At 39.3% G+C, this 18,148-nt stretch overlaps 1 protein-coding gene across 1 annotated transcript; it reads right to left on the bottom strand.

The window, feature by feature from the left end:
- Positions 1-1,615: 1,615 nt before the first annotated feature.
- On the bottom strand, positions 1,616-17,028 carry ctsl.1 (cathepsin L.1). The gene is made up of 8 exons (XM_062041463.1): positions 16,900-17,028; positions 13,457-13,560; positions 11,060-11,400; positions 10,790-10,981; positions 5,450-5,615; positions 5,270-5,375; positions 1,788-1,891; positions 1,616-1,719 (listed from the first exon to the last, which is right to left on the bottom strand). The coding sequence occupies exons 2-7, from the start codon at positions 13,557-13,559 to the stop codon at positions 1,792-1,794; spliced, it is 1,008 nt and encodes a 335-aa protein (XP_061897447.1). The 5' UTR covers position 13,560; positions 16,900-17,028; the 3' UTR covers positions 1,616-1,719; positions 1,788-1,791.
- Positions 17,029-18,148: the final 1,120 nt, after the last annotated feature.

Raw genomic sequence — 18,148 nt, 5'->3', positions numbered from 1 at the left:
CGGGCTACTAAACCCCTCCCCTTCCTCCTTCCAAGATGTGAGAACGTCCATGATTGGTTGGTTGTTTACTATGACGAGTCCCGATTGGTTGAGATTAAAGGCATGAAACCAGGAAGGGAAATCACAACACACATCCCAAATGACGACGAGAGAGTCGTAGAAGAGAAGAGGGAATTTTCATGCGGGCGATTTATATATTAAAAAAAAAAACTAGTGGAAGATGGCAGAGGGATTCTCTTCCTAAGATTTTTCTTTTAGCGATGTAGACGACGTCCAGGAAACCCACAAAGCGTCTACTTGGCCACATTTGGACACATGCATGTGTCTGGATAGAAAAATTCCCAAAACATTCATTTGAGTTGTTTACCATGTAAGCCCAAAACAAAACTGCTCTCGACATGGAATAGGTGGAACACACATTTAAGAACACACATGATTGTAGACATGTGATGACTTTTGCTACAGTATAGCCTGTCTAAATGCTACGTTTCCTTTTCATTGGTGTTTTACAACAAGACAGTTGCTGACATTTTGTTCATTTTTTCTGCTCTTTATATTTCGACACTAAATAGTTGAATCATTAAAAAAAAAAAAAACATCATAGTCGCACAATTAAATCAAGTCACTTACTTGGCGCTGACCACAGACGTGTAATTTAGTAGGACCACAGACCCGTACGTGTGTGACATTACATCGTCAACTGGGAATTAAAAAGTGCCTGCCTGCAAATTAATTTTTTATCTGAGTTTGATACACTTTGTATTATTTGCACCGCTATGTTATTTATTTTACATAGAAATAATATTTTTGTATTTTATTTATGTTATGTAATTCTGTGCTACTTAAACCATTTCTTTTCTGTGCTGTAAATACCCATCTTGACTAACTGGGTTAATGAAAGTGTTTACAGTACAGTTGTCATTCACTTCCATTTCAGTGAATTTCACTCAAAAATGAATATCTCTATATAAATATTTTCACCGGAAAATATATTGAGATATATATCTGTCATGGTCCATGGTCCGGATAATTTTTTGTTTTGTGTTTGTTTTGGACTCCTTTAGTTCCTGTTTGTGAACCTCCTGAGTTTAGTAACCATGGTTACTTATGATTTTCACCTGCCTCTTGCGTTCGGGACTCTCACCTGTTGCTCATCAGAGACTCTATTTAAGCCTGCCTTTTCCGGTCACTCGTCGTGGCTTCATTGTTTGCATTCGCAACATTTACGTTGGTATTCTGGTTTCCGAGTTCTATGATTCCTGTGCTAAAAGTAAGTTACCTTAGCTTCCCGTGCTATCGGCACGCATCCCTTTTGTTTTGTTTTTGTCTGTTTGTATCCAGTTATGATTTATGACAAATAAATCATCTCCTACCTGCACGCCTTCGTCCGGAGTTGTCAGTTTTGCATCCCGGGAGAACAAACCACAGTAAGTTGCAAAAACCCCACCGTGACAATATTGAATATCGTGTTTAAGTAAAAATATATGGAGATACACTTTTTCGTCCATATCGCCCAGCCCTAATAGAGAGCATTGGCAGCTAAATCTAACCATGTACTTTTTCTATTGGAAAATAACAACTGTTTTTCAAGTACCTCTTACGTCGATATTTATGCAAAACAGACCATCTAATACCAGGTTTTTATTTGATCACATGTTTTTACAATTGCACTCTGAAATACAACCTAAAATGTCCATCATTGTTCACCTGGTTCTGGCCCTGCAAATACAACAAACGAAGAACGCGTTAATGAAAGAGAAGGAAGTAGGAACTGAGTTGTCCCTTACCTGTTCACACTAAGGGGTAGCTAGCTGCAGTAGCGATTCCACACTGGTTGCCTTTGTTCCTGCTCATCTTGATGTAGCCCTTGTCGCCCCATGAGAGACCCCAGCTAGAAAAATATCATGATCTGTTATAGTTAAGTCATGTGACATTCAGAGATGGACAAACAAAACCAATCGAACAATGTGGGATTTTATGAGATTGACCAACATGTGTGAAGATGCCACCCAAACACACCTTTTCCAAATCTCCCCAAATGTGTGCCCCTCGTTTGTGCCGTTATGGTTTTTCAGTTATTGTAAAATACATTTTCTGACGAGTGATGTTATTCAGCGCCCCCTACCTTGTCCAAATCACCCCAAACCGGTCCCATTGAATGAGCAGGTATCGGACACCTCGGTCTCCTTAGAGCAGGGGTGTCAAACTCATTTTAGATCGGGGGCCACATGGAGAAAAATCAACTCCCAAGTGGGCCGGACTGGTAAAATCACGGCACGATAACTTAAAAATAAAGACAACTTCAGATTGTTTTCTTTGTTTAAAAATAGAACAAGAACATTCTGAAATTGTCCAAATCCTGTTTTTTTTTGTTTTTTTTTACAATTACCTGTTGCCGTTAATAGTATAGATACTTTATTTGTTGTTATTTATATTTTCTGAATAAATTATGTAATAATGTTCATCAGTCAACTCACTGGTGTTAATGTCCAATCTATCAAGATAAAAAAATGCTATCAAAATCAAATTACAGTATGTTATTTATGTAGTTTGATCATTTTCCTTGACTGATACTGTCATAGGTGCCGATCTACATTTCTGCCAGTGGGTGCTCGGTGTGTGTGTATTAAAATACCGTACGTTTGACACTCCTGACCTAGTGGTAGGCCAAAGAAACAATATTTTATCACAACATCCGGTTTCGGTTTCTAATTAAGAAGACCAAATTTTCGGTGCATCACTTGTCAATAGTGCCCGAATAATAGGCACTATTACACATGTTCAGTGGCCTTGTGGTTAGAGTGTCCGCCCTGAGATCGGTAGGTCGTGAGTTCAAACCCCGGCCGAGTCGTACCAAAGACTATAAAAATGGGACCCATTACCTCCCTGCTTGGCACTCAGCATCAAAGGTTGGAATTGGGGGTTAAATCACCAAAAATGATTCCTGAGCGCGGCCACCGCTGCTGCTCACTGCTCCCCTCACCTCCCAGGAAGTGAACAAGGGGATGGGTCAAAAGCAGAGGACGAATTTCACCACACCTAGTGTGTGTGTGACAATCATTGGTACTTTAACTTTAATACAAAGAATTGCTATTGTGACATCCAGGACACATTTAGAACAGCAGTTTCTTTCATTCAAAAATTTCAGGTACATTTTCATACTTGGCAAACTCATCCCGCGGGCCGGATAAAATTGTCCGCGGGCCTGATCCGGCCCTCGGGCCGTACGTTTGACACCCCTGCCTTAGAGTCTAAGCGAGCAATACGTCTAAGGTTTAGACGTATTGCTCGCTCATCCATGCAGACTGGACACTGGCCGAGGGTGGAGTCGGCTCTCTTGGTTGCTTTGTTGGGTCTGCTCCTGTCTCTGGCCATGCTCCCCCCACCCATACTTGCCAACCCTCCCGATTTTCCCGGGAGACTCCCGAATTTCAGTTCCCCTCCAGAAAATCTCCCGGGGCAACCATTCTCCCGAATTTCTCCCGATTTCCACCCAGACAACAATATTGAGGGCGTGCCTTTAAGGCACTGTCTTTAGCGTCCTCTCTCACCTGAAACCTTCACCCCTTAACAGCCGCATGCTGTCCTCACTCAGGTCCGCATGCTGACCTGAGGACAGCCTGTCTTCACGTCTACTTTTCCTACATACAAACAGCGTGCCGGCCCAGTCACATAACATCTACGGCTTTTCACACACACAAGTGAATGCAATGCATACTTGGTCAACAGCCATACAGGTCACACTGAGGGTGGCCATATAAACAACTTTAACACTGTTACAAATATGCGCCACAATGTGAACCCACACCAAACAAGAATGACAAACACATTCCGGGAGAACATCCGCATCGTAACACAACATAAACACAACAGAACAAATACCCAGAACCCCTTGCAGCACTAACTCTTCGGGACACTACAATATACACCCCCCGCTACCCCCTACCCCCCATCTCAACCCCACCCTCCAACCCCGCCCACCTCAACCTCCTCATGCTCTCTCAGGGAGAGCATGTCCCAAATTCCGAGCTGCTGTTTTGAGGCATGTTGAAAAAAATAATGCACTTTGTGACTTCAATAATATATATGGCAGTGCCATGTTGGCATTTTTTTCATAACTTGAGTTGATTTATTTTGGAAAACCTTGTTACATTGTTTAATGCATCCAGCAATTATATTTACCGTATTTCCTTGAATAGCCGCAGGGGCGTTAATTAATTTAAAACCTCCTGTCACACCTGCGTTTACCGGAAACCGGCGGGATGGCCGTGCATGCGGTAATTATTTTAAAACCTCTTCTCACTCCGGCGTTTACCAAAAGGAATCCATAAAATTTAGGCGTGCGCTTTGAGTGTGATGTAAGCATACCATCATGAAAAGCACATTTAATTAAAAAAAACGTTATTATGGTCTTACCTGTACTTATAAATGGAGTCCATTTGCAGCTCCTTCTGACCAAAAGCATCGATAACTTGTTTATAGAAGTCTTCCTTATTTTCTTTCTTCAGTTTTAAAAGTCTCTGTTTCGATGGAGATATTCCTTTAATTATTACCTCCTGCTTCGATTGAAAGTCCAGTTTAGAAAACTGTTTTATTTTATGTATGCAATCCTCCATTTTAAAAGTTCAGGCAGAGGACAGAAAAAAAAATCTCTTGCTGCGTGTGTTCACTTCTTCTGCAGTACCGGAAGTCGCAAGAAGGATCACTAGCGCGGCAGCGCCCTCTACCACCAGGAGGCGGGAGTCATTTAATGACTTATACAGTATTTCACACACGCAGCTACGGTATATTAATAAAACATAGCTGCTTACTGTTCTCTTTAGCATACTGTACAGGTATTCAATAGCTTGGACCTTAAATCCTACTGAAAAGCTCTTTATCTTTTTTCCTTTGTGCGATTGTAAACTACTGAAAGCAGTTTCCTCCATTTTGAAAATGAGGACAGATGCGTCACTCGTGACGTAACGAATTTGACCCGGTGGAAGTTCTAGCCATATGCTAAATATTTTGCGAAACGAGTTTGACCCGGCGAAAATTACAGACATGCGATAATAAAATTAATATTTTGCGAAACGAATTTGATCCAGCTTCAATAATAAACCGGCGATAAGGCCAAGCATGCGTTAATTATTTTGAGAAACGAGTTTGACCCGGCAGTAATTCTAGACGTGCGAATACTATATTCCCTGCGCCAATTCAAGGAAATACGGTATACACAGTATTGCTTTTCAGTTGAAAATATTCATCGTAAACCACATTGAGGAGATACCTGTTCTTGACCAGCCAGTAGTCCTGTCCGTTGTCTGTGCCATAACCTACAGCCAGCACGCCGTGGTCCAACCTAGAGGTGCTGCACTGGGGCTCATCGTACAGGCCTGTTGACGCACCACAAAAATAGATTACAAATCTGGTTGGTACAAATTCGATAACACCAATTAATGTAGGGCACCTGAGTCATAGAGCTGGAAGGATTCATGGGAAGCATCAATGGCGACTGACACCGGTCCAACGGTGGCCACGGCCTTCCGGAGGTCGCGCTCATCGCCTTGTTTCACGTCCACGTAACCTGTGCACGTGGCGCCAATGTTGTCTGGATTGAAGCGACATTTTTTATCCTGTATGAAGGAGGGTAGAAAATGGGAACTTCATTCGAGTCTATGCAATAACCCGACTATCCTTGAACTCATATTGGTACATCACTATATTACTGTAATCTTCCTAATTGTGTGGATTATTTCCAGTCGTATAACAAGTTGTTCTGATGATCCAGATTCTGATTCTGATTATTTATTTTGCCTCAGCCGTCATTTATAACCATACTTGCCAACCTTGAGACCTCCGATTTCGGGAGGTGGGGGTGGGGGGCGTGGTTGTGGGCATAGGGCGTGGTTAAGAGGGGAGGAGTGCCGTATTTTCCGCACTATAAGGCGCACCGGATTATAAGGCGCACCTTCAATGAATGGCCTATTTTAAAACTTTGTTCATATATAAAGCGCACCGCATTATAAGGCGCATAGAATTGATGCTACAGTAGAGGCTGGGGTTACGTTATGCCAGAGGTGTGGACTCGAGTCACATGACTTGGACTCGAGTCAGACTCGAGTCATGAATTTGATGACTTTGGACTCGACTTGACAAAATGTAAAGAGACTTGCAACTCGACTTAGACTTTAACATCAATGACTTGTGACTTCACTTGGACTTGAGCCTTTTGACTTGACATGACTTGCTACTTTCCCCAAAACCCAAAGATTAAAAAGTTATTTGGGAGCGCGCCGCTCCGTGATTTTCCTTTTCTTCGTCTGTCTATCAGCGTGTTGTTCCTGTCAGCGTGTGTGCTGTCAGTACAACAGCCAATCAAATTAGATCTACGCTGTTTTCATCACACAGCTCTCATCCAATCAAATTGCAGGACAACCAATGAAGAAGAATTGTCAAACAATGCGGCAGTGAGAAACAATTATGCCAAAGTTAATTTCGTTCGGGTATTAAAACTACGACTCGGTCAACAAAAAACGAATAGCCCTATGCAAATCATGCAGTTCGAATATTATAGACGGAGACGTAACAACTTCCAACTTCGTTCGACATTTGAAGATGCACAAAGAAGGGTAAGTTTTGAATGTAAGCTAACGTTTATTGGCTAAGTAACGTGACTTTTATTTGCTGTGTAGTTAAATCAGTGAGGCTGTAAACTCACTGCTAACGTTATAACCATAGACATCTTATAAGGGTACGCAGCATGGAGCGCTACTGCCTACAGGCGCAGACGAGACGCGGGGCCGCCATCTTGGAGTGGTGATCCGCTCCACTAGTGCAATTCATTTGGCAGGAGCAATGAACTGTCAGCGCATTTAATTCATCTTCCCTCACTGAATACCACTGATTTTCACGCGCTTTGTTGTCATACGTGTAGCTATGATAAAGGACACATGTTTTGGCGTGTTTTATTATTCATAGTTTGCTTAACAGTAATATAATATTCTTATACGCTATAAGTGACCAGACGTCCGAGATCAAAACTGGGAATATAATCCCCAGAGAAAGGGGAAAAAACGGTCAGCTATTTTTAAATTGAAGAAACAATATGATTAGGTTATATATACATGTGTATATCCTACATAAACAATGTATGAATACATTAGATATCTATATATCTTATAGACTGTATCTCTGTTGCTGCAGCAGCAGAGTGTATTCTGTCTTGACACTTTGTATTGATATTTTGTATTACATTCTTCCCTTAAATGATCATGTTTACAGTGATTGTTATATATGTATTTTTTATGTATGTCGCTTTGGATAAAAGCGTCTGCCAAATACTTAAACATATATAAACACCTGAAAGTCTTTATATCAGCTAAAACCACCAATCTGTTTCACTGGATTCAGAATAAAACCAAATGCTGTCTTACCCAACAATGTTAGTATTTGAATATTGTTACTTGAAGACTTATTCCTGGTTACAATTATACTGTTAAGAAAGTATTGTCTTATATTTTGCCTAAAATGAGAATGCATCATAATCACTGGCGGCTGGTGAATTTTGTTTTAGGTGGGGCTGAAAGTTTGTAAACCAAACCCCTTTAGGGGCGTCATCATCCCACAGAAGATTTATTTGTGATTTTCACATACAAATATTGAAGATCTTTGCTCCTTCTCAACTCTGTGGTAATGTTATTTTCATAAAATACAACCAATAGTACATTAATGTTAAATCTTACTTGTGAAAAGTAATCCCCCGATTCCTATTTTCAACAGTCCGCTCATTTGAGCAGGAAAACGCTGAACACCAGCCCGGCATCTTTGTTTTCTACCTGTCAACTGTCAGTTTAGGCTGCTCGCCGGCTCCTCATCACCACTTCAAGATGCAAATTGCTCGCGTCACAGCAACCAATGCTGCGTCTACTTATAAGATGTCTGTGGTTATAACGTCATTGCAAACACGGCAATCTGTTGCGTCCACTGCAGTTCGCTACCTTATTCATACTTTTTGTGATTTTTTTTAAGCAGGGTTGCATGAGGTACCTACAAATAACTGAGGTACCTACAAATAACGTTACGTTAGTCAATGTATCACACACAATAACGTAACGTTAGACGGCGGTCAGCAGCACCGCATATTTTAGCCACCTACAAAAAGACAAACATAGTCAAATAAAGGTCAGTTAAAATGTATACTATATTAAGAATATGTGTACATATTGCATAGGGCCCTGACATCTAAAAAGTACAACTCTGTTCATTGTTATGTTCATGTATTTGTTATGTTTTTCATGTGTACGCACACATAAACACACATACAGTATGAGATGAGATCAATGAGATAAGGTAAGAACAGAATAGAAACTGCTGTGGAACTAGTTACAATGCAATATGCCATGGACATACAATGTTAACACTTTTGTACAAATAAGTACAGTTGCACTTGTTTTTGCAAATGTGTTTATTCTGTAAAGGAATGAGTTAAATGTTTAAATTTGTTTACACTATTAAAATGACTGGTTAATAGTGCTATTATGAATTGCAATGTCAGTACTATTTTTTTTCCTGCTATTTCAAATGCACTTGTTTTAATAAATAAATACAACGTTTTAAAAGCATACACAATCTGTGTAAAAATATTAGTCTGTGGTTAAAAGGACTTGAAAGGACTCGAAACTCAAAATGCATGACTTGTGACTTGACTTGAGACTTTCCAGTCTTGACTTTGGACTTGACTCGGGACTTGCCTGTCTTGACTCGGGACTTGACTCGAGACTTGAGGGCAAAGACTTGAGACTTACTTGTGACTTGCAAAGCAATGACTTGGTCCCACCTCTGCGTTATGCATCCCGTAGTTGCGAGAACTGTTGTGGCTCAATATTGGTCCATATATAAGGCGCACCGGTTTATAAGGCGCACTGTCAGCTTTTGAGAAAATTGGAGGTTTTTAGGTGTGCCTTATAGTGCGGAAAATACAGTGTATTTAGAGTTATATATATATATATATATATATATATATATATATATATATATATATATATATATATATATATATATATATATATATATATATATATATATATATATATATATATATATATATATATATATATATATGTCTTAATTAGATTATCCAAAAAATAGTGCTCGATACCGTGGTAGAGCGTAATATGTATGAGTGGGAAAAAATCACAAGACTATTTCATCTCTACAGGCCTGTTTCATGAGGGGTTTCCTCAATCCTCAGGAGATTTTAATGGATGCTTCCATTAAAATCTCCTGAGGATTGAGGAAACCCCTCATGAAACAGGCCTGTAGAGATGAAATAGTCTTGTGATTTTTTCCCACACATACATATATATATATATACATCCTGAAAATATGCAAACAAAACTGTGTTTAGATAATTGATACTTCAAACTTGCATAAATAAATCTTAAGGAATATAACATAACTTGGCTTCTGAGAGCTTCAAAATGTAATGAATAAAATGCTAAAGTTGTTGATAAACAAGCAATTATTTTAATAATTAAATATGGTCATTTTAAATGAAGTATTATGATCATTTAAAATTAATTATTTCAAATATGTTTATTTTAATGTATAATTATATGGCTGGATGTAATAAGGAGTCAGAAAAAATACAAATACAAATACAATTAATTGTGATGTTTTTAGCAAAATATAGTAAACATTTATTTAGTTGTTTTTTTTAAATTAATAAATATATGTATTTTTAGGTAAGATAAACATAATAATACAATTTATCTCTAGTCTGCTGTGATGAGGTGGCGACTTGTCCAGGGTGTACCCTGCCTTCCGCCCGATTGTAGCCGAGATAGGCTCCAGCGCCCCCGCGACCCCGAAGGGAATAAGCGGTAGAAAATGGATGGATGGATCTCTAGTCTGGATGATTTAGTTCTTGTCACCCTGTTGTCCTCCCGTCTCTTCCCCAAGGATGGCTTCATGAGCTGGGCAAACGCCTGGAGATGCCCTACGTTAAAAACACGGTCGGCGGCCCGTCGGTGCGCAGCTCATACATCGCCGCCCTCTACTTCACTCTCAGCAGCATGACCAGTGTCTGCTTTGGCAACGTGTGCGCCAACACGGACGCCGAGAAGATCTTCTCCATCGGCACCATGCTCATCGGCGGTATGCCGGACGCCTCGTATGGAATAACGTGATTGGGCAGGCACGCTGTTTATATTGTGGGAAAGCGGACGTGAAAAAAAGGCTGTCCTCACTCAGGTCCGCATGGAGCTGGAGGGGGCGTGGCCTCAAGCTCCGGCTGAAAATCAGGAGATTTTCGGGAGAATATTTGTCCCGGGAGGTTTTCGGGAGAGGCGCTGAATTTCGGGAGTCTCCCGGAAAATTCGGGAGGGTTGGCAAGTATGTTTATAACTTGTGAAAGGAGCGGTCGCATTCATTAAACGACAGGTCTCGATTACGCAAGCGAATGTACTCACCGGCGTGATCAGGGTTTTGACTTTGTGGGTTATTTCTATTATGAAATGTGTCAGTTATCATTAGGAACTGATGAGGAGCGATTGCGTTATAGTTTATCTTTGATTTGACTGTGCATGCATGGCCAATGGGGGGTACTGTCCCACTTCTTCCAATCGTGCCAGAGAAAGTTACCGAACAGATCAGAGCCCTCACACCACCCAAACGTGCTGGACTTCAGTTTTTAGATGGGCCACAATCCACCCTTGGTAGTCATGTCTTGGTGCATCCTTAAGATGGCAGTATAATCACATAATTGTACAGTGAATTCTTCAAACACAGTCTGTGGCTCTTCTGTTACCTCAGCCTCATAGGGATAGGACACCTCTGTGTCGATTCCCCCGTTTTTCTGGATGTACTTGAAGGCATTGTCCATGAGGCCTCCACTGCAGCCCATGTTGCCAAAATCACCAGAACAATCGACCAACTGCTGCTCACTCAAAGACACTAGCTTGCCAGTCTTTTTGAAGGTCTGACCCTCCAGAGACCCGGTCTGGAATGAGGAAGAGGGCGTTACAATCGGGGGGTTTTTATCAGTGGTCCAGCAGAAAGCAGTATTGTGGGTACTTACTGTGCTGAAGGCCCAGCAGGAACCACACTGCTTCTGGTCCTTGACGTCGGTGACGTAGCCCTTGTTCCTCCAGTCCACAGTGTGGGGTAGGTCAGCTCCTTCGGACTGTGGCAGAAAAGTGGAGCCGCCGCGAGGGAGGGAAGTGTTGAAGTTGAGCAGACATCCCTGGGAAACCTGACGCTTGTACTCCTGATTTTCTAAATCAGCAAAGAAGGTCATTCCAAGGCGGTAGGAGCGAATCCCTTGGTCAGCCATGATGTTGTGCACCAGCACCAGGCGACGATTGTTCAGCCAGATTTGCTTGCGATGAGACTCCTCCCATGTAGAACTGTAGGACTTTCCTGACAATCACAAGAAGTTATTGACTAGGACTAAATCCACTAAAAAACATGGATAGTCTTTAAAAACCTACACAGCAGACCATCGAAACACCAAAACAATATCTTCAACTTTTGAAACGACTGAACTAGAACAGGGCTATTCAACTGGCGGCCCGCGGGCCAAATACATTCCAGGAATTACACTATACCAGCCCCCTGGGAAGACAAACACAGTAAATGGTAAATGGGTTGTACTTGTATAGCGCTTTTCTACCTTTTTAAGGAACTCAAAGCACTTTGACACTATTTCCACATTCACCCATTCACACAAACATTCACACACTGATGGCGGGAGCTGCCATGCAAGGCGCTAACCAGGACCCATCAGGAGCAACTGGACACAACTGACGTGACTAGGATGGTAGAAGGTGGGGATTGAACCAGTAACCCTCAGATTGCTGGCACGGCCACTCTCCCAACTTTGCCACGCCGTCCCCCCCTGTAAAATACCTGAAAACACTAGAGTGCTATTGTTACATAGAGCAGTGATTCTCAAACTGTACGCAGGCTCCAGATAGTGGTACGCCAAAGAATCATCCATCCATCCCTTTTCTATCACTTGTCCCCCTTGCTGGAGCCTATCCCAGCTGCATTCGTGCAAAATGTGGGGTACACCCTGGACAAGTCTCCACCTCATCGCAGGGCCAACACAGATAGACAGACAACATTCACACTCACGTTCACACACTAGGACCAATTTAGTGTTGCCAATCAGCCTATTCTGGCATTTGTTTAACGTCTTTAGTTGTACTAGTGGTAATCTCAAGGTTAAATTTGAGATCCTCTCTATTTCATCATTTGGGCTATTCAGCTGGTGGCTCTGTGAGTTCAGTCCAAAAAAACTTGTGAGAAACTCCTATTTATAGCAGATTCTTGAAAACAGACATAGAGACGATATTTGACTAAGCTCTTTTGCAGAATGTCCCTAAAAACAGCAGAGCGCTCTTGTAACTCTAGACCAAAACCAATGTCTACTTCAGAGGACGCTGGTTCTCAGGAATATACAAAATGAAACGGGAAGTATGACCAAAAGGGAGAAGTTTTTTTTAAATGTATTTATTTATTTATTTTTTTTCATAAAGAAATACAATCATGTGTGCTTACGGACTGTATCCCTGCAGACTGTATTGATTTATATTGATATATAATGTATATATTGTGTTTTTTATGTTGATTTAATAACAATTAAAAAAATAATAATATATTTTTTTATTTTTTTATTTTTTTATTTCTTGTGTGGCCCGGTGGTTGGGGACCACTACTCTATAACAGGGGTGTCAAACTCATTTTAAATCGGGGGGCCGGCCTGGTTAAATCACGGCACGATAACTTAAAAATAAAGACAACTTCAGATTGTTTTCTTTGTTTCAAAATTGAGCAAGCACATTCTGAAAATGTACAAATCATAATGTTGTTGTTTTGTTCTTTTTTACAATTACCTGTTGCGGTTAATAGTTTTCTATTTTTTATTTGTCGTTATTTATAATTTCTGAATAAATTATGTGATAATGTTGGTGTTAATTTTCGATCCATCAAGATAAAAAAAATGATATCCAAATCCAATTACTGGATGTTATTTATGTAGTTTGATCATTTTCCTCGACTGGTGCACTAATATCATGTGGTTTATTTTGTACATATGTAGCAACATTTACAAAGATACAAAGAATTGCTATTGCGACATCCAGTGGACACATTTAGAACAGCGGTTTCTTTCATTCTTTCATTCAAAATTTCAGGTTAATTTTTATACTTAGCAAACTCATCCCGGATAAAACTTGTTTGCGGGCCTGATCCGGCCCTCGGGCCGTACATTTGACACCCCTGCTCAATAGTTATCCTCCAAGTGACAATTGCTGTGACTTTTCTGGCAAAGACTCTTCTGACTTGTATTCGACTCGAGTAACGATACGGTCCTGGTAACAGCACCTCCTTAAGAGTCTACAAAGTTGTTGTTTTTTTTTGGGGGGGGGGGGGGGGGGGTTATTTGATCGGGACAGAGAAATTGCTGTCTCACCAAACTTGAGTTTCCATGCGTGGAACTCCAGGTCCTCCAGAGAGATGCTTGCACAGCTGGCCACGGCCAGAAGGGAAGCCACAGCAAGCAGCAGCAGCTTCATCCTGATTTACATTTTAAAAAAAAAGATGTAGAAAGATTGCCAGAAACACTTCACCGTAATGTTTCCTGCATGATAAGCAAGCGCCTTATACTGAGACTTAGTGATTATTTCTGCAACACTTTGCAGTAAAAATGTATACACAACTTTGCCACAAACCCAATTCATGGGTTATGGTTAGAGTACAGGTTTTCAAACATAAACCAACGGAGACTCTTCCCTATTCAAACTACACTTAGTTAATATTGCCTTTAATGGGGTCATATTTAGATTTTGTTTTCTACATTTCCTTGTGGTCCACATCAGTGGTTCTCAAACGTTGTTCACCAAGTATCACCTCAAAAAACACTTGGCTCAACCAAGTACTAACATAATGACCAACTTTAAAATACAGAAGCGTAGTAGGCCTAAGTATTCATTAAAAACAAGGCAACAAGTAAATTTAATGTTTTTGGCCACTGTAAAGTTACACACAGTTTAAACCAAGGGTGTCAAACGTACGGCCCGCGGGCGGATAAAGCCTGTTTGCGGGCCTGATCCGGCCCGCGGGATGAGTTTGCTCAGTATAAAAACGAGCCAACATTTTTTAATAAAAAAAAAATGCTGTTCTAAATGTGTCCACTAGATGTTGCAATAGCAATTCTTTGTTGTATCTTTCTAGATTAGGCTACATATGTAAAATAAATAAATAAATAAATAAACCACATGATGTTAGTACATCAGTCGAGGAAAATGAGCAAACTACATAAATAACATCCTGTAATCTGATTTTGATATTATGTTTTTAGCTTGATAGATTGAAAATTAACACCAAAGAGTTGACTGATGAACATTATCACATAATTTATTCAGAGAGTATAAATAAGGACAAATAAAGATAGAATTCTATTAACCGCAACATGTAAGTGTAAAAAAACAAAAAAACATTATGATTTGTACATTTTCAGAATGTGCTTGTTCTATTTTTAAACAAAGAAAACCATCTGAAGTTGTCTTTATTTTGAAGTTATCGTGCTGTGGTTTTACCAGTCCAACCTGTTTGGGAGTAGATTTTTCTCCATCTAAGATGAGTTTGACACCCCTGGTTTAAGCAGTAATACCTTCAAACGGCTCGTTTGGCGGAAGTATGACGGAAGTCAAGATTTTGATTTCAAAATGTCAGGACTTAAGCAGATCCCAAATACACAACAGCAGGTACCAATAGGTAATAAAAGTTGGTTTTGCATAATAATGCCCCTTTACCCTAGCTGAAGTCAGCTAAGCAGGTTCAAACATAGACTTTCTTGATTTTTCTGACACCCGCTGAAGTCTTCCTTCCCTTGGAAAGCCGCTGGATTAGATTATTTTTATAGTACAATATCTTGTTTTTAAATAATAAATCCCTTTTCAAGTTGTTCTGTGTAAAATGCAGGAACACATAGTCCGGGGTACAAAGTTGAGACGGTTATTTTCTGCCTTCAAAAGTAATGGCTTGTATGTTAGGGTATTTGCATAGATTGCGTGACGCCATGTGTGGAAGCGCAATAGTGCTACTTTTTGTGTAAAAGGCATGGGCCAGGGGTGTCCAAAGTGCGGCCCGGGGGCCATTTGCGGCCCGCAGGTAATTTTTTAACGGCCCCACGGCACATTTTAAAAATACTATTGAAAAAAATTAAAAACATAAAAAGTGGTATAAAAGAGCAAACAGGTGAAATGTAACAAGAAAATGTTGCAATGCTTACTCTAATCACACAAAGCTGCCATGTAGGCTGTTTCTTTCTTTAAAAAATAATAATGAATCAAAATCAATGTCATTATGAATTTTTGACCTATTCAAGGCTCCAATTAAGTCACATTAAATATTCCACTTTGAGATATTTTTTGGGGAAAAATGTTGCATATTTTGTGTTTGCCATACAAAAAATTGAGCGTTTTTTTTTTTTTAAGAAAGGCCTAAAACGAACAAACAAAAAAACATAAACAACAATAGAACTTATAATTGACGGATAGATCTGAAGTTTATCTTGAGATTATTGTGTTAAAAGTAAACAGTAAAAAAAATGTATAATTTATTTTTTAACACTTGAATGAGTAGGACCCTTTTAGATCCACAATAATTTTAGAGTGATTTGTTTTTAAGTGCCATTGCTCAAAAAATAATAATTAATCAAAATCAATGGTGTTATGAGTTATTGACCTTTTTAAGGCTCCAATTATTATATAATCTCAAATATTCTACTGAATAATTTTATTGGTGGAAAATATTGCATATTTTGTGTTTTTTCCATTAAAAACAATTGGTTTTCTTTGACAAAAAGAGCATACAACTTAAATCTTTAAAAACGTTATATTGACAGATAGACCTAATGTTGATCTAGGGATTTAAAAACTTGAATAATAATACAAATAATAATACTGAATAATGACACATTTTTAAAAAAATTTTTGACCAAAACCCTTTGGGGTCCCCGGGATCAAGCTTGAGTGGAGGCCTAAATGTATATATTTTTTATACATATATTGTATTGGTTTTTGAAATAAAAAAATATCAAAATGGCCCCTGCTTGCTTTGATTTTTCAGTGTGCGGCCCTCAGTGGAAAAAGTTTGGACACCCCTGGCATAGGCGGATAAATGCTGTGTCTACTGTACTGTTGCCACAACGAAGCGGGATCCCTGTGTAAAAACTAAGGTTTTTTTGTAAAGTAAACAGAAAATTATAAATGTTAGCTCGGTTGGTAGAATGGCCGTGCCAGCAACTTGAGGGTTCCAGGTTCGATCCCCGCTTCCGCCATCCCAGTCACTTCCGATGTGTCCTTGGGCAAGACACATTGCCCACCTGCTCCCAGTGCCACCCACACTGGTGCAAATGTAACTTAGATATTGGGTTTCACTATGTAAAGCGCTTTGAGTCACTAGAGAAAAGCGCTATATAAGTATAATTCACTTCACTTCACTAATTGCAATACTCCAAAGTCTACTACATATACTATAATATTGTACATGGTAATTGTTATATATTGTATATATTATATAATATAATAATATAATATATCAGTATATGTCATATACTGTATATATAATATGTAAATATTACATATATGTTATATTTTATATTGCTACTAAGGTACATTTTTTGTCTACTTTATACCTGCATTATCTTTCCATCCTTACACTTTGCATCCTTTGTAACTGAGCTACTGTGTGGAACAATTTCCCTTGAGGATCATTAAAGTTTATCTAAGTCTAAGTCTAATTTTCTTGAGAGGTAATATGCTCATTCTCCACTTCCTCTGTCTGTGACTCTCAGCCAAGAAAGTTTGTACAGTATTTTTGCCTTTCAGTGTGTGTTCTGTCGCTACTTACCTGTCGTAGTCTCGGTGTTGGTGCGTCCAAAGCTGAGATGCAAGCACCAGTAGGCGATGAAGGGCTTAGTCCCAGCTTTTTTCTTATATATGACGTCTAGTCAGGTGTTAGTCAGCAGCCTATAAAGGGAGTTGGTGTTAATCATTGAAAGAAGGAAATGATGCATCATGACTAGATTATATGATGCAATTCATTTTGGGACACTTGTCAGCAAATTGTCGGATTATTGCTAACTTTACGCTGCAGAATCGTCAATGTGTTTGGCATTTTGATTTTATGTCTCACTTCAAGATTGTTGGCGTATCACAAAACAAAATTGTAAAGAACATTTTTACAGACGTCATTGAACTTTCTCTCTTTTTTTTTTTTTACCTGTTTTTTTTACCTTACGTGTGCAGAGTTCACTCAATCAATCGAGCACACCTGCTTGAGGTCATTGCATAGAAATGTCAAGTCATTGTTGTTGACCATACAATTGCAATTGTGCTTTTTGAGTGCCATTTTTGAACGCACACCATATGGGAAGTGGTATGCTAAGACTGTGCTTGAGAATGAAAAAACAGGTTAGAGGGGATCTATGACGATTCTACATTCAAAATATTTCCTTGTGCAGGGGTCTTCAAAGTGTTACAGGCCAAGGACCCTTAATCTGATGTAGAGATGGAGCGGGGACCACCTATTTATATATCCTGTATGAAATTGTGTTTTTTAAACAAACTGGTCATAAAGGTACTTTTGTTATTGTGCAATACTGAGATATTAAAATAATATAGTATAGCGCCGCTAATAGCTAGCTGGTAACTAGTGTGCTAATTGCTAGCTGAGGACATATATATACAGTGTGATTACAGTATGTGTGTGTATATATATATATATATATATATATATGTGTGTGTGTGTATATATATATATATATATATATATATATATATATATATACAGTATGTACACACATATATATATATATGTGTGTGTATATATATATATATATATATATATATATATATATATATATATATATATATATATATATATATATATATATATATACTTCCCGGCCTGACTTATGTAATATAATAAGTGAGGGCAAGTTCGTACACCTCACAATCATCTTGCAGTTTTCCGACTTCCGTGTTCATGTGTGGACTATTAAGCTAGTGGCCATTGTGGAAGTTACCAAGCTAGCATGCAAAGTCGGACTTTAAAAGTAAAGTTCGCCCCCACAAACATTGCCCAAATTGTGGTATAT

This window comes from Entelurus aequoreus, linkage group LG03, assembly GCF_033978785.1.
Source record: "Entelurus aequoreus isolate RoL-2023_Sb linkage group LG03, RoL_Eaeq_v1.1, whole genome shotgun sequence".
Taxonomy (NCBI): domain Eukaryota; kingdom Metazoa; phylum Chordata; class Actinopteri; order Syngnathiformes; family Syngnathidae; genus Entelurus; species Entelurus aequoreus.
The sequence above is the reverse complement of the archived record's forward strand: the minus strand, read 5'-3'. Positions and strand labels throughout refer to the sequence as shown.